A 21,845-nucleotide genomic window follows, 5' to 3' on the forward strand; every position below is an offset into this window, starting at 1 on the left:
AGGGCATTTTAAGAGTCATGTCATTTGACATGTCTGCCAGCTTTAACATTTTTTAAAATGTGCTTTGACTTCTCTTTACTTAATTTTCAGCATCAGTTCCTAAAATGAAAGTTGAAGGAAAATGTCAAGGCTGAGCTTTTGCACCTTGTGCAAACAGGCCTAGGAGCACAAATCTCTAGTATGGTGGGTGATAGATGAATTGGGAAGTGATGGAACAATGTGGCAACATGATTAGTTTGTATTCTAATTTCAAAATACATTCCTATTTCATGCATAATTTGACTTAGTGCTTTGGGGATAGAAGTCATTTCATATGACTGAGCATGCTATTGCTGACTCAAGTGCATTGTATTTGCATAATTTTTTGACAATCCTGGAAAATTTCTTGTACACATTGCCCTATCTATAATCGAGTAACTTGATATTCAGAAAACCAGAGTTGAGCTTTGAGTTTACAATGATGTAAAATTTGCTCCTTTGAGCACTTATTTTTTTCATGGGAGCTCAATCACATGATAGTGAAGGTAAGGCTTGACATTTTCAAGCCCCTGCAATAATGCAAAACTTATAACTATATAACTGTTAAAGCAAAATGTTCACTGGAGTATCTTGATTTTGGGTCTAATCTTAATAGGGAATGGGCTAGAGGTGGCTGAAAGCACTCAGTTGGGTGTTGGATGATATTGAAGGTAGGAAAAGATGTAAAATCTTAAGGGGTTTAGGGAGTATGGGGACAAGATGGTTGAAGGTTCTGACAGTTATAAAGCCGAGAAAGGGGAATGTATAGATCAGAATTAAGGATTAATGGCTTTAGGGCTGAAAAGCTGGAGGTGAAGGAATTTGAAAATGTGGATTTTGATATCTGCTTGATGTCACTAGGATCAGTGTGATTGATGGTGGAACAGTATGTGGATAACAAACTTCTAGTTGACATGCAATTTGTGGGTTGGAGCTCAAGGCATTGGAAGAGTCCAGAAGTGACTGCTTTGCTCATTTCCAGCTAATTGTCATGATATTTCAATGCTTCCTGCAATGTGGACCCCACAATGCTCTAATTTTAAATTTAAAAGTGTATTTTTAAATCCTAGAATAGTTGCAGCATAGGAGGCCATTTGGCCTGTCAAGTCCATGTAGTGCTCTGCATGGGCAATCAAGCCAGGCCCACTCCCCACCCTTTCCCCATGGCCTTTTTTCCACTTCAAGTGCTTAACCAGTTCCTTTATGAAAGAGGTAATTGAATCTACCTCCACCCTTTTCAGGCAGTGCATTCCAGATCATAACCACTCACGAGCAAAAGAACCAAAAGCAACATGAATTTATAGGGGGGAAAAAAACAGCTTGTATCCCCTGGTTCTAGACCCTTCTACCAAAGGGAACAATTTCTGTCTGCTGTCTAGACCCCTTGTGATTTTGAACACCTCAAATCTCCCCCCTCCTTCTGTCTGAGAAGAACCCTAGTTTCTTTCATCTATTCATGTAGTAACTGAAGTCTCATTTCTGCAGCCAATCTAGTAAGTCTTTCTGCATCCTCTAAGGCCTCATAGAAGAGCAGTGTCCAAAATTGGACACAATACTCCAGTTGTGGTGGAACCAGTATTTCATAACTTCCTTGCTCTTGTACTCTAAGCCTCTATTTATAAAGCCCAGGATTCCATATGCTTTTTTTAACTGCTTTCTCAACCTGCCCTACCACCTTCAACAATTTGTGCACATGTACCCCCAGGTCCAGCTGTTACTGTACTTTAGAATTGTACTTGGCTCCTTTTTTTATTATTGGCAATATGTACCATTTGACACCTGTTAAATTTCATCTATGTGTCTGCCCATTCCACCAGCCTGTACATCAAATTGAAGTTTGCCACCATCTTCAATGTTCACTACACTTTCAAGTTTTGTAATCTGCAAATTGTGCCCTATACACTCAAGTCTGTCAATATATCGTGAAAAGCAATAGTCCTTGTACTGACCTCTGGTAAACCTTCATTGTATATCTTTCTCTGGTCTGAGAATCAAGCATTCACCATTACTGTTCTTTAGCCAATTTCATATTCATGCTGCCTTTTTCATTCCATGGGCTTCAACCTTGCTGGCAAGCCTATTATGTGGCACTTTATCAAATGCCTTTTGGAAGTTCACACACCATAATCATTGCATTACCCTCATCAACTGTTAACTCATCAAAACTTAATCAAGTTGGTTAAACACTTGTCTTCACAAATCTGTTGGCTTTCCTTAATTAATCTTTGTCTGTGGCTGTTTGTCCTAGATTACCACTTCAAAATTCATACCAATCAGATTAAACTGCATGTAGTTGCTAGGTTTATCCTTGCACCATTTTTGGAGCAGGGGTGTTACATTTGCAATTCCCCAGTCCCTTTAGTGTCACCCCTGTATCTAAAGGAGGATTGGAAGATTATGGCTATACCTTTGCAATTTCCATCCTTGCTTTCCCTCCAGTACCCTTTGCATCCCATCTGATCCTGCTGACATCTCAACTTTAAGTAACAGTCAAACTTTCTAGTACCTCCATTTTCATCCAAGTCAGTTAGTGAGTACCACCTCTTTTTTTTTCCACTGACTTTGGTAGCAGCAGCATCTTCCTTTAGTGCCTCAGCCATGCATAGGTCTCCTTTTTAGTCCCTACTTGGCCCCACCCCTCATCATAGTAGACCTCTAATTATATGCCTGTAGAAGACTTTTGATTCCCTTTGTTAACTGCTAGGCTATCCCTCATACTCTTTGCCCTTCATTTCCTTTTTCACTTATCTGCATTTTACATGAGATTTTTCCACTTGATGTCATTGATATTTCAACAATGTTAACTCTTCCTTAGAAAGCTAAGTGAATAGCAGTCATTTGGACAATCTAGTTTGTTCTAAACGTACTAGTTTTTTTTTGTGGACTGGCCAATATAGTCTTGTAGCCAGTGTCTGCTTCCATTCCTATTGAATTTCACTCAGTCTCTCAACTCCTCCAAATTGAGTACTTTTGGAATTTCTGTGCAATTACAACAATCAAACTCTAAACCACTTTCCAACATGACTTGAGCAGACTGATTGAACCTAATTTTCTACCAAGGACTTAATTGAGTATTTTTATTTGCTTGCTGATGGACTTTGCAATCTTTTTTTTTTCTTCTTGGCTTTCAAAGTTACAAGCCTCCTGCAGTTAATTGTACCTTGTCAACTTTTGGTTTCTTAATGGAACATGAATTCCTTTCATTACTGAATATGGTTTGTTCTGTCCATAATTCAAATTCATAACACTTGTTTTTAGGATTTCACAAATATTCAATTGAAGGATGCTTTAAGTTTATGTACTTAATTTGTTAAATGAATTTTCAGTACATGTAACTGAGTTTTGTTCAATTAGCTGCTTAGAGCTAAAGGTTACTATGCAGGAAATCCTACTTTTTTCGCCAAAGGTTTTGCTACTGTAAGCATTTAAACATTCTGAATGCTTGGGAATATGACTAATTTTATCTAATTCACATTATTCCCTCTCCAGTGGGAGGCAAGAGTTCAACAAGGAGAGAGGGACTTCGAACAGATCTCAAAAACTATTCGCAAGGAAGTAGGCAGATTTGAGGTGTGTGGAATCGTCCAGCATCTTAATAAATTTACAGCTATTGAAATCACTTTTTAAGCCATTCTTTGATCATGTGTATCTCCAATTTTTCAGAAAGAAAGAGTAAAGGACTTCAAAACTGTTATAATCAAGTACCTTGAATCTTTAGTACAAACTCAGCAACAAGTAAGTTGTAACTCTGAGATTAATTAACCAGTCATTGGAATTGTGAAAGGCCAACTGTCTATTGACCACTTTGCTTTAACTACAGTGAACTCCTTGCTGAAGTGCCCAAGGAAGAGACCACTGCTTCATTGTTAATTTTGTTAACTTTTGACAGTCTGAGATAATCTGAATTGTCAAACTGACTTCTGAAAATACTAGTCTACTTTTCACAAGACGGGCACTTTTTGGTTTGCAAATTGCAGTAGTCTTGGTGTTTGGGAAGATCAGTACAGTTGATGTAATCCAAATTGGATTAATATGTATGTCAAATATCAGGTAATGCTTTTGAATTGCCAGTTATCTAGGTTCTCTTTTTTCTTGAATTTCTAGTAAAGCACCTGAGTAGTGTCAGGCCTGTCTGAGTAGCCAAACAGGGCTTTACTACTTCCTCCTCACCATCAGACTAGTAATGTGAATTAAGTCTTGGTGCAAATTTGTAGCCTGCAAATCTGTGGCTCAGTGCTTCATGCTATGCTGTTGTCATGCCCTTGTTTCCCTTCTCCCCAGTGAAAAGTGCTTTATTGGCTGTGAAGTTCTTTGGGGTATCCTGATGTCATGAAAGATGCTATATAAATGCAAGTTTACTTTCTAAGTAAACAAAATCCTAATGGGACATGCAGTGAGTGTATGTATCACTGACATTGTTCAATAGCATAGCATCAAATCTTGGCCACTTATCCCCAGCAACTATTAAGTTTGAAGGCATGGGAATTACCAGGGTTCTTAAGTTTCCAAACCCAGTTTATTTATTTTGCAATAAATGCAGTACTTAAACATATGGCCTTTAAACTTGGTATAACTTGATTACCTGTTTTTTATAAATGTTTTTTTACCTAAATGTTAAATTCCATTTTGCAGCTGCTAATCTCTTGAACTATTTTTCAGTTAATTAAATACTGGGAGGCATTCCTGCCTGAAGCCAAAGCAATAGCATGAGCTCCTGATGAGATGAAGAAATGTGGCCTATCTCTTGTTTACAACTGGTTCCTTACTAAGCACTGACAGAATTCCAATTTAATAACCACAATTTTAAAATTGTAATACTGTATTACAAAAGTGGTTTAATATAGGATTCCTTTTTTATTCTGTTGCATTATTAACCAGCTGCATGGCCTGATCCAGTCAGAATGAACTGGACTGTGGAATGAAATTCTGCTGAATTGAACACTACTGTGCATCTTAATTTTTCCAGAGAAATGCATTGCCTGTGCTGGAAGTGAGATTTTGCTATGAATGGCACTTGTTTCATTCTTGATCTATTACTGAATTTTCATAATTGTAAATTGTGAAAGCATAAATCTGCATTCCTGTATAGAAATCATGAATTTTGTGATTTGTTACTATAATAAAGGGATATACTTAATGCACTACTGGTAGTTTTTTTTTTTGAAGACTTAAGACTTTTTTATATTCTTGGGATGTGAGCATCACTTGCAAGGCCAACATTGATTGCCCATTGCTAACTGCCTTTTTAAGATGGTGAGCCACTTTCTTGAACCACTGCAAGACCATGTGGTGCAGCTACACTGCTGTTTGGAAGGGTGTTTCAGGTTGTTGACCCAGTGACTGAAAGAACAGCAATATAGTTCAAGTCCAGATGGTGTGGCTTGGAGGGGAACTTGCAGGCCATGATCCCATGCATCTGTTTGTCTGAGGTGGTAGAGGTAATGGATTTGGAAAGTGCTGTCAAAGGAGGCTTTGAGTTATTGTATTGCATCTGATGGTGCATGCTGGTAGTGAGAGCGAATGTTTAAGGTGGATGGGATGCTGATCAAGTGGGCTGCTTTTGTCCTAGATGGTGTCAACTTGAGTGCTAGAATTATAGTCATCCAGTGAAGTGGAGAGTATTCCACCACTCCTCTGACTTGAGTCTTGTCAATGGACAGGCTTTGGAGTCGGGTGAGTTACTCGCCACAATTCCCAGCCTCTGACCTCCTGTCGTAGCCACAGTATTTATATGGCTGGTTCAGTTTCTGGTCAATGGTAACCCCCCAGGATGTTGGGAGACTTGGTGATGGTGAATGTCAAGGGAGATGGTTAGATTCTCATTGGAAGTGGTTATTGCCTGGCATTTGTTTGGCACAAAGGTTACTTGCCACTTATCAGCCCAAGCCTGAATGTTGCACAGGTCTAGCTGCATGCAAATACAGACTGCTTCATTATCTGAAGTTGTGAACAGTACTGAACACTGGGCAATCATTGAAAATCCCCATTTCTGACTTTTTACGGGGAAGGTCACTGAAGCAGCTGAAGATGTTGCTTGCTTTGTCCAACAAACTTTATTGCTTTGGAATTCTCTGAAGCTGGTTTTCATTCCAAAAAGAAAGTGAATTGTACCAGACTTTTGTCCCTCATTCCTCCAGTTACATCACCTGTGTTGCTTGGTTCATGAGTTTACCCTGGCCTCGGTTAACTACATATTCCCATGAGCACGTGAGTTCTCCCACTGTCTTGACCATATTTATCTCAGATTATCAGTTCCTTAACATTCTGGGACTTCGTACAAATTGCATTTCATAAATTACAACTTTTGCTACATTTTAAAGTACTTTGACTAAAAAATACTTTGGGACATCCTGAGGTGAAGGGTGTTATCTTAAATCAATCTACCATGGTAGAATAAGTAATCATTTGAATATATTTATGCATATATATCAAGTGATGCAATATGGTGCTCAGTAGCATATGTAAACAGAAGCAAAAAGCCTCCCAATAAAGTTCTTGTTCAATCTCCTCGACCAGCCTTGGGACTATTAATCTGAACCCCCAGATAATATATGGTGGCAGCAGTGGCAAATCAGCAGCTGAATTGGCAGTTGGAATTGCCAGTCAAGCCAGAAGCAGCATGCCTGGACCATTACACTCATAACTGGAGAGTAATGAGTAGTGAGACTCAAATGGCTTGAGCACACCCTGGGTTTGTCCTACCCTAGCAAAGCAATTAGCCACAGTTTTAGCCGGAGACCAGGGCAGCAGCATGTTTGGGCATAAATTTCTTTCCACGCGCCATGCATTTGCACCGCTAGCCAACCCTGTCACCAGAGCCCCTCATGCCTACAAGCTTGAAGTCCACACTGCAGTGACACAGCTCTGGGTTTGGCACCAGCCCAAGTCCATAGACATGTGGTTAGCCCCAGCTCTGATGCTTGTTCCTCAAGGGGGAAAAGTGACAGGCTGAGGTCATGGCAACCAGATTTCCTGATGAGTTGGAAAATTGTCCAATTTCCTGGCAGAGTATAAATTATTTAGAGGATGGAGTTGTTTCTTGGACCATGTAGTTGTGGATGCTGTAAAGCAAGCCATAATCAGGATTGCAGTAGGAAATGAAGGGCTACACAGAACAAATGTCTCTTGTCTAATTAGATTTCCAGAAGGCACTTAAAGGTTATTGTGGAAAATTAAAGCTTTTTTTTTCTGTATCTAACCCTGTGTTGTACCTGTCCTGGGAGTGTTTGGGACAGTGTAGAGGGATCTTTACTCTGTATCTAACTCTGCTTTTTTATGTCGAGGAGCCTTTATTCTCCAGGCCCCATTTTATATACATATTTAGCCTATGGCATCCGGTATTCCCAGGCGGTCTCCCATCCAAGTACTAACCAGGCCTGAGTCCACTTGGCTTCCGAGATCAGACAAGATCGGGCGGTTTTTTTTTTTCAGACTAGTATGGCCGTAGGCAATAAAAGCTCTTGGTGTAGGGGGTAACCATTGGCATGGAGAGAAGGTTGGCAAGCTAACAGGAAACTAGGCATAAATGGGTCATTTTTTGGTTGGCAAGATGTAACGAGTGGTGTGCCACAGGGATCAATACTAGGGCCTCAACTTTTTACAATTTATGTAAATGACTTGGATGAAGGGACTGAATGTATGGTTGCTAAATTTGTTGACTGGAAAGTAATACCTCCTTTTTCACAAAAGGAGGCTACAAAGAGGTTAAATGAGTGGGCAAAGATCTGGCAAGTGAAGTATAATGTGGGAAAATGTGAAATTGGCCGTTTTGACAGGAAGAATAAAAAAGCATATCTAAATGGTGAGATTGCAGAGGGATCTGGTGTCCTAGTGCATGAATCGCATAAAGTTAGTATGCGGGTACAGCATATAATTAGGAAAGCTAATAGAATGTTATTTATTGTGTGGGGAATTGAATACAAAAGTAGGGAGGTTATGCTTCAGCTATACAGTGTTGGTGAGAACATCTAGAGTATTGTATTGGTCTTTTAAGGAAGGATGTAAATGTGTTGGCAGCACTACAGAGAAGGTTTACTGGACTAATGCTTGGGATGGGTGGGTTGTCTTGAAGAAAGGTTGGACAGGCTAAGTGTGTATCTGCTAGAGTTTTGAAGAGTAAGAGGCGACTTTATTGAAACATAAGGTCCTGAGGGATCTTGACAGGATGGATGTGGAAAGCATTCTCCCTCAGAATCTAGAACTAGGTCACTGTTTAAAAAAAAATAAAATAAAGGGTCGCCTATTCAAGACAGATGAGAAATTGAGGGTTGTCAGTCTTTAGAACTCCATCAAAAAGTGGAAGCCGAGCCTTCGGATAGTTTTAAGGCAGAGCTAGATTCTTGAGCAAAGGGGTGAAAGGTTAGTGGCAGTCGGTGGGAATGTAGAGTTGAGATGGCAATCCGATCCGCCATGATCTTGTTGAATAGCGGAGTAGGCTCGAGGGGCCAAGTGGCCGCCTGCTCCTCCTAATTCATATGTATGTTCATATGATTCTGACCAGAAGTATCGCACAAAGTTATCGTTAATGTTCAAAGCCCAGCTTAATGGGAGTAAAGTTTAGAATACACCGCTTGGCATTATATGCAGTATAGGCAGAAAGCCGACTAGTCCATAAAGGATTTGTTAGTAGCTATAGGCAGAAAGTAAGAGAATGCAACTTTACACATGCAGAATGCAACACATTATGGAGTTGATCATTACCTCCCATCCCATAGAGGTGTTCCAGCTTTTCCAGATGATCTTTCTGGAAGGACACCCCCATAGGGAGCGTGTTATAGGCCAGATGCAGATAGGCTATTGTGCCTGGATGACTGTGGTTGCAAGCTTTAGGCTCAAATGTCTGTTGGTGCCATACTCAGGGCATCCAAGCAAAATAAGGTGTGCAGTAACTCTGGGCTCTTCCACAAACTGTGCAGATGCCTGGCATATGTACGTCTTGAGCCAAGCTCTGCAACAGGCACCGCAGCAGGAACAGGGGGCAAAGTTGGAGCGGGCAGTGATCCAACAACAGAAGGTTGCCACCCAGAGGTGAAGGCAGGTGAGCTAGTTCTAGGCATTGCCACAAACACAGACCCATCCATGAAATGGATGCCTGACCAAACCAGATGAAGTGGATCAAGGTGAAGATGCTACCAGCTATTTCGTATGATCACCCTCGCAGAATGTTAATTCCGTAACCAAAATGGAAGCTTTTGCAACACTGCTGATCATTTGTCTAAATAAAGCTGGGAGGCACTGACTGCACATGAAGGTTGACACAGGCGCAAGTGCCAACAGTCTTCACGCCTCAGGATACATAACATGAGGCATGGATATTGGTCAAGCCCACTAGCCTAAAGCTCTCGGCTTATAATGGATCACCAATATGCATATGTTCCCTAAACCTGCAATGCAGGTACAAAAATTCAACCTGGTCTGGGCAGACATTTTACATAGACATTTTATCAGGACCCGCAGTAGCAGGATTGCTGGTGTGCAGCAAGTTCAACATGGTTACCATCCATGAGCTGACTCAGTCAGAAGACTGCAGCAATCAAAGTGCACACACATTTAATAGAATCAATTCAAGACCTCCAGAGGTTGTACCTGGACGGTTTTGACATGGTTGGTAACTTCCACAGTGCTACAATCCTTCACCTCAAGGCAGAGTGTCATTTATCAACTCACTGTGGAAATGCAGCATGCACATGTGGGAGAAGCTGGGGATCGAACTGGATGGCGTGGAGACCAGGCATCACCTGTTGAGTGCAGCAGAACACTGACTGGTGCAGCTCCCTGACCACCACAGTCAAAGAACTGCTCCATTTGGTTATGTTTGGACACAAGGAGGCGAAACAAAGCCTTGAAAGAAATGTCCATGCAAAGTACCAATATTTGCAGGAGTGAAACATTTCTATAAGCTCCCAGAACAGGTATTGGTTCATACATCTGTCAAGAGTCACGAACTGACATCCAGAACCCTTTTTAGCAGGTACCATTTCCTCAGTCTACTTTTTCGAGCTATTGGTCTGCTAAAACAGTTTTCAGCAACACGTGGACCGGATAACAGAACAAGTCCCAGGCTGTGTGCGCATTGCAGACTGTCGCTGTGGTAGGACACACAAAAAAAATAACAAACCTAAACTTGCTAATGGAGGCTGCCGAGCATAAAGGTTCGGTGTTTAAAAAATGCTCCATTCAGGCCACTAATCTACAATAATAAAAGCAAAATACTGCAGATGCTGGAAATCAAATAAAATCAAGAAATGCTGGAAATACTCAGCAGGTCTGGCAGCATCTGTGGAGAGAGAAGCAGAGTTAACGTTTCAGGTCAGTGACCCTTCATCAGAACTAGCAGAGCCAGAAATGTAATAGGTTTTAAGCAAGTAAAGCAGGGGTGGGGTAAGAGATAACAAAAGAGAAGCTGTTGATAGGGCAAGGTCACAGAGAATAACTGGCCAGAAGGTCGTGGAGCAAAGGCAAACGGTATGTTAATGGTGTGGTGAAAAAAAAAGCGTTAGTGCAGAGAGGGTGTTAATTGACAGAAAACTGAACAGCCTGGCCCAAACACAAACATCGAAAAAAAGTGGGTAGGTACAGTAGAAACAAACTAAACAAACTAAAATAAATACAAAGAAAAAATAACTAAAAATAAAGGTGCTGAAATTATTGAATTCAATGTTCAGGCCGGCAGCCTGTCGCGTGCCTAATCGGTAAATGAGATGCTGTTCCTCAAGCTTGTATTGATGCTCACTGGAACAGTGCAACAATGCAGGGACAACCATGAGAGCAGGAGCATGTGTTGAAATGGCCAGCAACCGGAAGCTCGGGGTCATGCTTTTTGACTGAGCAGAGGTGTTTCGCAAAGCGGTCTCCCCAGTGTAAGGGACACCACATTGTGAGCAGCGAATACAGTATACTAAATTGAAAGAAGTACAAGTAAATTGCTGTTTCACCTGAAAGGAGTGTTTGGAGCCTTGGATAGTGAGGAGAGGGGAGGTAAATAGGCAGATATTACACCTGCGATTGCAGGGGAAGGGGACGAGGTGGTGGGGGTAATGGAGGAGTGGACCAGGGTGTCGCAGAGGGAACAGTCTCTTTGGAATGCTCACGGGATGGGACGACGCATTTGGTAGTGGCATCGCGCTGACTGTGGCGGAAATGGCAGAGGATGATCCTTTGGATGTGGAGGCTGGTGGGGTTGAAAGTGAGGATAAAGGGAACCCTGTCGCCATTCTGGGAGGGAGGGGAAGGGGTGAGGGTAGAAGTGCGGGAAATGGGCCAGACACGGTTGAGGGTCCTGTCAACCACAGTGGGGGGGAGGAATCCTTGGTTGAGGAAAAAGGAAGACATATCAGAAGTTCTGTCATTATCAGCAGATGTGTCGGAGATGGAGAAACTGGGAGAATGGAATGGAGTCCTTACAAGATGCAGGGTGTGAAGAAGTGTAGTCGATCAATCTATAACACTGCTTTAAACCATCCAGGTGATCCCCACAGATCTGAAAACAACATTGGCCATATCAGGACAAGATTGTTATTTCAAATGGAGTTCTCTTCAAAGACGCACAGTCCTAATTGTGGTGTCATTTTGGTCTGACATACTTGGTCAGCTCCATCAGGGCCACATGGGAATAGAAAAGACAACTGGTTTGCGAGTTGCCTGGCAATTACAAGGTCATCGACCAGATAGTGAGGGCACCAAGCCAGTCAGTACAAAGCCATCCAACCACATGACATCCCGTCCTCTCCATGGACCAAGGTAGCAGTAGACCTGTTTACCATGGGCAGGGAAGACTATACTAATGGTTATTACTCAATTTCCAATTGTTCAAAAACCTCAGGGCACATCAGGTGCAGCAGTGGCCAGCACTGGTAATGCCATCTTCAGTATCTTCAGTGCCCCGATGGAAGTAGTATTGGACAACAGTCCACGGTACAATGGGAAGCCATTTCAGGATGTGGAAATATTTGGCATACAACCATATAACATCACGCAGCTTACCTCAATCTAATGGAACGGTTGAACGCATGGTCCAGGACAGTCAAATCGCTGATCAAAGTGCACAGAAACTGGACAAGACATCTAGGTTGCATTGCTACATCTTCCTGTAACTCCATTGGACTCCAGGTTGCCATCACCAGCGGAGGTTCTGTTTAATTGATCAGAGAACCACTTTACCAAGCTAAGTTGTCCACAACCGCAGCTACGTCAGAGACTAGACAGGATGAAAGGCATGCGTGATGTACATGCAGGTGTGGAATTGCCATCACTTTACGTTCACCACGTGAGGGTCCTACACCCACAAGAACAGACACGATTTGAGTAGAAATGTTCAGGTACGCAAAGAACCATGATCTTGTGATGACACCAAATCATACAAAACTCCGAAGGAATAGATCTCACCTCAGGGACTCTCGGCCAGCCACAAACAGGGTAGCCAACCAGCAATGCCTGTGCATACATGTTGCCTCTTGTCAGAAAAATGAACACAAACAACACACCGAGCACATTGACAAGTGAGGGCCATCAGTCCAAACATCATAAGGATGGAGGAACGGGCAACTCTGAACCACACCCTCATGTAGTTGTTAACAAAGTCTGGTCGAGTCAGCCAACAACCAGTACATTTGCAAACGTAAACAACACCTTGAGTAGCATTCCAAGTGTTCGTGTTATAGTTGAATGTCCCATGTAAATAGTGTTACAACTAGGTGAGAAAGAGGTCTGGGGGTTCCCTCTCAGCCTTTTCCTGGTTTGGCCGTAACAGGGTTTAATTTTTAAAACACCTATTTTTAGCTTCCCCTCCGTGAATCCTTGTTCACTGCTCTCCAATTGTAATGGCAAAGAAATCAACCAGACAGGTTTTCTTTACTTACACCTTTCTTGTTTAAATCTATTAACCTTAAAACTTTACTTCAGTTCAAACTACTAAAAATACATGACGCGACCATGCTAGCATGCATATGTGATGAACACACATGCAGATAAAGACAGAAAAGGAGAAAAAATCAAGGGGAAAGGTTTGAAGCAATAGTTCATTTACTGTCTTTTGAGTTCAATGTAAAGTCTTTGGGTTGCAGTTAAATCTCGCCATCTCATTGAGGCCTAGTGTACTCTTTCAAACTTGTTTTGGTGGTTTTCTGTCTTTTGGAAATCCAGTTGCAGTTTCCTTTTCGTGAGAGAGGGAGAGACCTTCCTTCTCTTTTGTCTTCAAATTGCAGTCTGACCCAAACTGTTCGGTGAACACAATTCAAACCAAACCTGGACCAGTAGGCCAGTCATGTGACTAGCGCTTTTTTTTTCAGGACAACCTGCCGGGCAGGTTTTGTGGATTCTTTCAATCTTAGTAGACATCCTCAGTTGGGGGCTAGAATGCTGACCTTCACACACACTGTCTTTTGATCAAAATCCATTTGGTTAATTGAATCAGATAACAGTTCCATTGTCTTCAGGCAAGTGTCTCTTAGAATGCAAATGTTTCCAGCCACTGTCCTGTTAGAATGCAGGTGCAGCCATGTTTTCAGTCCAGTTAGAGTTTAAAATTAATGTTGCATATGATGAAATTAATATGCCTCAATCTTGGCTGGTGTGATTTTCATCACAATAGTGTTTAACAAGGGATGTAATTCATGTAAATATTAGTCTTAGAGTCATAGTCATAGAGAGATACAGCACTGAAACAGGCCCTTCGGCCTGTTGGTCTGTGCTGACCAACAACCACCCACTAATACTACATTAATCCCATATTCCCCACCATTCTTCTATCACCGACCTTTCTTTTTTTTCTTTTGGGCCTCCTTATCTCGAGAGACAATGGATATGCGCCTGGAGGTGGTCAGTGGTTTGTGAAGCAGCGCCTGGAGTGGCTATAAAGGCCAATTCTGGAGTGTCCCATATTCCCTACCACATCCCCACCATTCTTCTATCACCGACCTACACTAGGGGTAATTTACAATGGCCAATTTACCTATCAACCTGCAAGTCTTTGGCTGTGGGAGGAAACCGGAGCACCCGGTGGAAACTCACACAGTCACAGGGAGAACTTGCAAACTCCGCACAGGCAGTACCCAGAACTGAACCTAGGTTGCTGGAGCTGTGCGGCTGCGGCGCTAGCCACTGCACCACTGTGCCGCCCTAAATCCCGCCCTAGTCTTGAACAATAGGGATTTTTCTTTAAGAGAAGGAGATGAATATGTTTATGTCAATATCACTGTGTGATGTAATGCGTTGCAGCTATATTCCTCAGTACATGTAAGCAGAAGCAAGAAGCCCCCCACTAAAGTTCTGTTAATCGCTGCCAGCCTTTCAACTGTTAGTCTAAAGCCCTTATTGAGCCTTTTTAAAATCTAAACTGTACTGAAGTTTTTTGAAGTTACATGTTCACTCAAATTGCAAGAATATTTGAACTTTGTACATTAAATTTACTCATGTACACAATGCAACTCTTAATAAAGACTATGCAGAAATCTGCATTTTGTGTTCAGGTCACTCTAAATTTGAGTGCAAATATACAATTTTCTTACTGGACCCTTAGATTTCTATGCTACACTTTTAAGGGCTGAAGCTTGTGGACTTCCATCTCTGGCTTAATTCTGCTGTGTTTTTCTAAAAACCTAAAATGCGCCTGTTGAATGGAAATTTTCTAATTGGCTCTATGAAGCTCACATCATTAGTAAAGCACTTTTGCCATCTGTTCTAACTTCTGCTGCTCAACATTGACTCCTTTCTGATCTGAGAGCCATGTGCGTAGCCTAGTGTCGGAGGCACTTTATTTTCTAAAATACACTTTGTACATTGGTGATCTTCAAGAGAAACACATGCAGCAGTGGAATTGGATTGAGTCTCAGCACTATATTGTATATCTGAAAAACACAAAATGCTAGAAAGACTCAGCAGGTCTGGCTGCAGCTGTAGAGGGAAAGCTAACATTTCAGGTTGGTAACCTATTATCCAAACTGGCAAAAGTTAGAGATGGTAATAGGTTTAAAACAAACTTAGAAGCAGGGGGTGGTAAAGAACAAAAGCGAAGGACTGTGATGTGGAAGACAGAAGATTAAATGATACAATAGTGCAAGGCAAAAGGCGAGGTGGTAATGGGACAAGTAAAGAAACAAAACATATCTGGAGCAGGTGTTAATGGGAAAATACAGAATTTTGCCAACAGCTGCCATCCAGAAACAAAAAAACAGGTTATGAGCTGATGTTGTTGAACTCTATGTCTGGAAGGGTGCAATGACTAATCAAAAGTTTAGGTGCTGTTCCGTCACCACCACCTGTTCCCCTCCCCCCCCCCCCCCACCCCCATTCTCTTGCGTTGAGCTTTATTGAAAGAGGCTGCGGCGGAGGACATAGTGGGAATGAAGCAGAGACTTAAAATGACATGTGCCTGGAAGCTCAGGATCATGCTTGCGGACTGAATAGAGATGCTCCGTAAAGCAGTCACCCAGAGTGGGTTTAGTCTCTCCAATGCAGAGCAGACTGCAGCGTGAGCAGTGAACACGGTATACTAAATTGAAAGTACAAGTAAGTTGCTGCATCACCTTAGGGGCCCTTGGTCAGTGAGAAGGGATAAGGTAAAAGGGCAGGCGTAGCATTTGCAACAACATATTTATATAGTGCCTTTAACATAGTAAAATACCCCAAGGTGTATCACAGGAGTAATGCAAAGCAAACTTAGTCACTTGAGCTGTAGAAAGTGAAGTTAGGGCAGATAGGCAAAATCTTAGTCAGAGAAAGGTTTTAAGGAGCATCTTAAAGGAAAAATGAGAGATGGAGAGTCAGACGTTTAGGGATGGAATTCCAGAGCTTAGGCCATAGGCAGCTGAAGGTATAGCCACTAGTGGTGCAGCAATTAAAATCAGGGATGCTCCAGGACAGAATTAGATAAATGCAGCTATTTCAGAAGGTTTTGGGGCTGAAGACGTTTGGAGATGTTGAGGGAGAGATTTGAAAACAAGGATTTGAATTTTAAAAGCAAGATTGGCTCCCGGTCAAGCAATGTAGGTCAGCGAGCGCATGGGAGATAGGTGAGCAGCTCTCAGCGCGAGTAAGAATCCAGGCAGCAGAGTTTTGGATGACCAAGTTTACTAAGGGTAGAATGTGTAACGTCCACCAGGACTGTGTTGGAAAAGGCAAGTCTAGAAGTTACAGGCATGAATTACGAGCTGAGGCAGGGTGCAGTTGGGCAGTATTAGACTTGGAAATGGACAGTCTAAGTGGTGTGGATATATTTGGAAGCTCATCGTGAGGTCAAATGTGACACCAAGGTTGCAAACAGACTGGTTTAGTTTCAGACTGTTCCCAGGGACAGAGATGGACTCTGGAGCGAGGGAATGCAGTTTGGAGCAGGGACCGAAGCCAATGACTTCAGTCTTCCCAATATTTAATTGGAAATTTCTGCTCATTGAGTACTGGATGTCGAACAAGCAGTCTGATAATTTAGCAACTGCAGTGAAGTTGAGAGAGGTGATGGTGAGGTAGAGCTGTGTGTTATCAATGTACATGTGAAAACTAATGCTGTGCTTTCAGATGATGTCGCTGAGGGGCAGCACGTAGATGAGAAATAGGGGGCCCAGGATAGATCCTTGCAGGACACCAGAGATAACGGTACAGAAGTGGGAAGAGAAGCTGTTGCAAGTAATACTCTGGCTATGATTAGGTGAAAATGGAACCAGGTAAGTGTAGTCCCAACCAGCTATACAACAGCAGAGAGGTGTTGGAGGAGGAAGTTGTTGGTCAACTGTCAAAGGGGGCAGACAGGACGAGGAGGGATAGTTTATCTTTGTCACTGTAATGCAAGCTGTCATTTGTGACTTTTAAGAGCTGTTTGGGTACTGTGATGGGATGAAAACGCAATTGGAGAGATTCAAACATGGAGTTTCAGGAAAGATGGGAACAGATTTGGGAGGTGAAAACACGTTCAAGGAAGTGAGAGGAAAGGGAGTTTGGAGATGGGGCTGTAGTTTGCAAGGACTATGATCGAGGCTTGTTTTGTTGAGGAGAGGGATAATGACGGCAGCTTTAAAGGAGGAACAGTACTTGAAAGCGAACCGTTCATAATATTGGCTGGCAGGCAGACCAGGAGGGGCAGTTAGATGGTCAGTTTAATAGGAATAGGGTCGAGCGTGTAGGAAGTGGGTCTTGTGGACAAGGTGAGCTCAGAGAGGGCATAATGGCAAATAGAGAAACTAGCAAAAGATGCTAGGGCAGGGGCGAACTTTAGAGGAAGATTCGGCTGGTGGGCTAGGTGAAGGGAAAGAAGCAGCCGATCGCATGGTCTTGATCTTAGGAACAAAGAAGTCCATGAGTTATTCACACAGTTTGTGGGGGGGGCTGGTGGAGACAAGGGAGAGGGGTTCAAGACAGCTTACAGTAAAGAAAAACCAGAAGTTATCTTTGCATTTCAGGGCGATCCTGGATTAGTGAGTAGTTTCAGCAGATGAGAGCAGGACACTATTTTACTTTATTTGATCCAACCAGATCTGGTGGTGGATGGCTAAACCATTTGTCTGCCCCATCTGTTCAATTTGCATCCCTTGCACTTGCAGGGGAAGGTGGGTAGGGGAGGGGATGTTGGGGGTGATAGAGAAATTGACCAGGGTGTCATGGGGGGAATGATCCCTTTGGAATGCTGAAAGGGGAGGGGAAGATGTGTTTTATGGCATTGTGCAGGAGATGGTGGCGGATGATACGTTGAATGTAGATGCTGGTAGGGTGGAAGGTGACAACAAGGGGAACCCCCTATTGTGATTTTAGGAGTGGGAGAAGGGGTGAGAGCAGAAGTGCGGGAAATGGAACGGATGCTATTGAGGACGCTGTTAACTATGTTGGAGGGAATCCTTGGTTGAAGAAAAAGATGTCAGGAGCCTTGCTATGGAAGGTTGCATCTTCATAACAGATGAGACAGAAGAACAGGGAGAATGGAATAAAGTCCTTAAGGAAGCGGGATGGGAGGAAGTATAATCAAGATAGCTGTGGGTGGAACTGGGTTTATAGTGGATATTGATGGATAGTCTGTCCCCAGAAATGGAGACGCAGAAGTCTGAGGGAAGAGTTGGTGATGGACCATATGAGGATGAGGGAAGGCTGAAAATCAGAAGCAAAGTTGATGAAGTTTTCCAGTTCAGGGTTAAAGCAGGAAATGGCATCAATACTGCTATCAATGTGCTGGAACAAAAGGTGAGGGAGGGGACCTGAGTGAGACTGGAACAAAGAATGTTCTCACATCCCACAAAAAGGCATGCAGAGCTAGGGCCTAGAGGTTCCCATAGCAACACCTTTTATTTGGAGGAAGTGAGTGGAGTTAAAGGAGTTGTTCAATGTGGGAATGAGTTCAGCCAAGTAGAGGAAGGTGATGTCAGATGGAGATTGGTTGGGCCCCTGTTGAAAGAAGCGGAGGGCTCTCAGACCGTCCTGGTGGGGGTTGGAGGTGTAGAGAGATTGAACGTCTAGGGTGTAAAGAAGAGGGTTAGGGCCTGTAAACTGCCCATCAACTAGCTTGAATTATAAATGGAGTCTCTACCTCAAGACTTTGCAGGGATAGTCAGTGCATCTCTAGGCAGATGTGAACATGTATCCAGCACTTAATCCTCGGAGGCGCTCGTGGGGGGGCTGGGTGACTAACATTCTCAGTACAACTAGCTGAGGTGGATGATACAGCAGCCAATGCCTTGAATCACATAACAAATCACTCTTAAGTGGAAGATCCACATGGTTAGTCTAACACATATTCTGGACTGGGGTTACATATAAATATACCTCCATCACAGGGTAGTTGCAAACATTTATCTTTTTACTTGAGCAAAAATGTTTATCCAAATCTCATTCTACTTCAAGATTGTGAAACCTAGATTGAATGCTCCTAGTTACTACTGTGGAAGAGTTGTTGATCACGTGTGCTATAAATAAAGAAATAAGAACATTGATTATTAAACTAGTGATTTAGTAGCTTTCATTTCTAGTTGAAGCTTAAACCGTAGTTATTCACATATTGCCTGAACATGCCTTAAGGATTCTTGATTAGACATATTTTTGCTCCTTTTCCCTTCCGACCTGGTTTAAACTCTATTTCCCTCCAAACAAAATGAGAACTCTATACCATTTCTGTTTTAAATGTTGCAGCAGAGTCAGTATTTACTACTCTTACCCAAAAATAAAGAATTCTGAGGAAATTACTTTGTCTCACAGAAAATACTTATTCATGCAATTTTTAAAATAAACTTTGATTATGAATATACACCGCTCAATTGTTTATTTTTCAGTTTTTCTCCCCGGGGATAACCTTGAAACACACTGAGGGTGAATTTAACTGTTTAATATTAAATGAGTTGAATTCCAGAGGTGAGAGTGACTTCCCTTGACATCGAGGCAGCATTTGACTGAGTGTGGTATCGAGGAGCCTTAGCAAAATTGAAGTCAATGAGAATTGGTGGAGAAAACTCACCACTCGTTGGAGTCATACTTAACACAAAGGAAGATGATTATGGTGGTTGGATGCCAATCATCTAAGCCCCAGGACATCACTGTGGGAGTTCCTCAGAGTAGTGTCCTAGGCCCAACCATCTTCATCAATTACTTTCCCTCCATTATAAGGTCGGAAGGGGGATGTTTGCTGCTGATTGCACAGTATTCAGTACCATTCACAACTGTTCAGATATTGAAACAGTTTGTCCCGCGTGCAGCAAGACCTGGACAACATTTGAGCTTGGGCTGATAAGTGGCAAGTTACATTTGCACCACACAAGTGCCAGGCAATGACCATCTCCGAGAGAATCTAAACATCTCCCCTTGGCGTTCAATGGCATTACCATTGCTGAGTCTGCTGGGGATCACCATTGATCAGAAACTTAACTGGACCAGTCATATAAATACTGTGGTTACAAGAACAGGTCAGAGACTGGGAATTCTGTGGCAAGTAACTCATCTCTTGACTCCGCAAAGTCTGTCCACCATCTACAAGGCACAAGTCCGGAGGGTGATGGAATATTCTCCACGGCTGGATGGATGCAGCACCAACAGCGCTATAGAAGATTGACACCATTCAGGACAAAGCAGCCAGCTTGAGTGGCACTCCATCCATCACCTTAAACATTCACTCGTTACACTAGTGGCAGCAGTGTGTACCATATACAAGATGCACTGCATCAACTTGCCAACGCTCCTTCAATAGCATCTTACAGACCCATGATCTCTACCACCAAGAAGAACTAGGACAGCAGATGCTTGGGAACACCGCCGCCTGCAAGTTCCCCTCCAAGCCACACGCTACCTTGACTTGGAACTACATTGCCATTCCTTCACTGTTGCTGGGTCAAAACCCTGCAACTCCCTCCCTAACAGCATTGTGGGTCTACCGACACCACAGGGACTACAGCAGTTCAAGCAGACGGCTCACCACCACCCTCTCAAGGGCAATTAGGGATGGGCAATAAATGCTGACAAACGCATCGCATGAATGAATAAAAAAATGTTTTCCAAGGGCAGTATCCTAGGCCCAAGCATCTTCAGCTGTTTCACCAACGATCTTACAGCCATCATAAAGTCAGAATTAGATGTGTTTGCTGATGGTTGCAGTGTTCAGTTCTATTTGCAATTCTTCAGATAATGAAGCAATCCATTCCTGTATGCAGAAAGATCTGGACAACAGCCGGGCTTGGGCTGATAAGTGGAAAGTAACATTTGCACATGTGCCAGACCATCATCATCTCCAACAAGAGAGGGGTCTAATTACCTTCCCTTGACATTCAATGGCATTACCTTTGTCAAATTCCCCACCATCAACATCCTGGGGTCACCACTGAACAGAAAGTTAACTAAGTTAGTCACATAAGTACTGTGCCTACAATAGCAGATCAGGGTGTGACGGAAACCACTCCTGCCAAATGGAAACATATTAATTTCATCAGATGGAACACTACTTGAACTCTTTTGCTGGACATTGCACAGAACTTGTTCAAAAAAGACTACAGAGTTGGACAGCTGAAACATGGCTGCACATTTGCATTCTGAGAGACAGTGGCATAGAGAGTAAATCGGGGTGCTCACTGATTCAATTAACAAGATTGGTCTGGGCAATCATAATAATCAACCTTCTTTGTGTGTAAGAGCCAGAGCTCCACACCTCACCGAGTGTGACTGGAGAACTTTGAGAATCAACAACCCTCGCAGACGATGCTGTTTCAAACAAAGAGCTGGTCACATGACTTACCTGCTGGCCAGACTGGGAACTGTTAGAATTGTGCCTCACAGAAAGATTTGGACAGACTGCAATTTGAAGACCAAAGAGAAGGAAGCCCTCTCTCCCTGTCTCTCTCTCAAGCAAAGTCCCTGGGACCAACGTAAGCAGCTTAAACCTCTCTTGTACTGTATCTCCCTCTGCCTATCCTAATACACTTGCTGAAGATAAAAAACAAACTACAGCAAGTATGTGATTAGCACTCTCATTTCTCACGTGTACTCCTACACAAATATGCATACCCTTTTTAATGAGTATTACATGAATAAAGCTTTTGAAGTTTGTCCCCTTGCTTTTTTACCTCAATAATTCTGAAAAACCAATTGAGCAGGAAATTCTTAAAGCTAAAAACAATCCTTTCTATAGCTAACTAAATAGGACTGATGTATCTTAGAAAATTGGTTACATTACATATACTCAGCTTGCATGATCAAAATTCAACTCACAGCATCACTACCCTGGGCAAAAATATTGGACTGAATTCGGTGGGCATCGGGACCCCAAGGTTGGGATCATATGGGGGTCCTGAACCCACCCATGTTGTTAGGATGCCCGCCAGTATAAACTTTCAGGAGGAGGCTTCCTAATCGGCAGGAAGGTGTCAGGGAGCCGT

At 42.7% G+C, this 21,845-nt stretch overlaps 1 protein-coding gene and 1 pseudogene across 2 annotated transcripts in view; one reads left to right on the forward strand and one right to left on the reverse strand.

Moving 5' to 3' along the window:
* snx2 (sorting nexin 2) overlaps nucleotides 1–5,159 on the forward strand; it is a 58,708-nt gene extending 53,549 nt beyond the window's left edge. For both annotated transcript variants that reach the window (XM_068029915.1, XM_068029916.1), the window contains exons 13-15: nucleotides 3,508–3,588; nucleotides 3,682–3,753; nucleotides 4,678–5,159. In XM_068029915.1, the coding sequence (XP_067886016.1) occupies nucleotides 3,508–3,588; nucleotides 3,682–3,753; nucleotides 4,678–4,728 (204 nt within the window). In that variant the 3' untranslated portion in view covers nucleotides 4,729–5,159. The remainder of the gene's footprint in view (nucleotides 1–3,507; nucleotides 3,589–3,681; nucleotides 3,754–4,677) is intronic.
* A 2,181-nt stretch (nucleotides 5,160–7,340) lies between these two features.
* Nucleotides 7,341–7,467, reverse strand: LOC137369477 (5S ribosomal RNA; annotated as a pseudogene).
* Between the last annotated feature and the right edge of the window lie 14,378 nt (nucleotides 7,468–21,845).

Source organism: Heterodontus francisci, chromosome 4 (genome assembly GCF_036365525.1).
Source record: "Heterodontus francisci isolate sHetFra1 chromosome 4, sHetFra1.hap1, whole genome shotgun sequence".
In the NCBI taxonomy this organism is placed as follows: Eukaryota; Metazoa; Chordata; class Chondrichthyes; order Heterodontiformes; family Heterodontidae; genus Heterodontus; species Heterodontus francisci.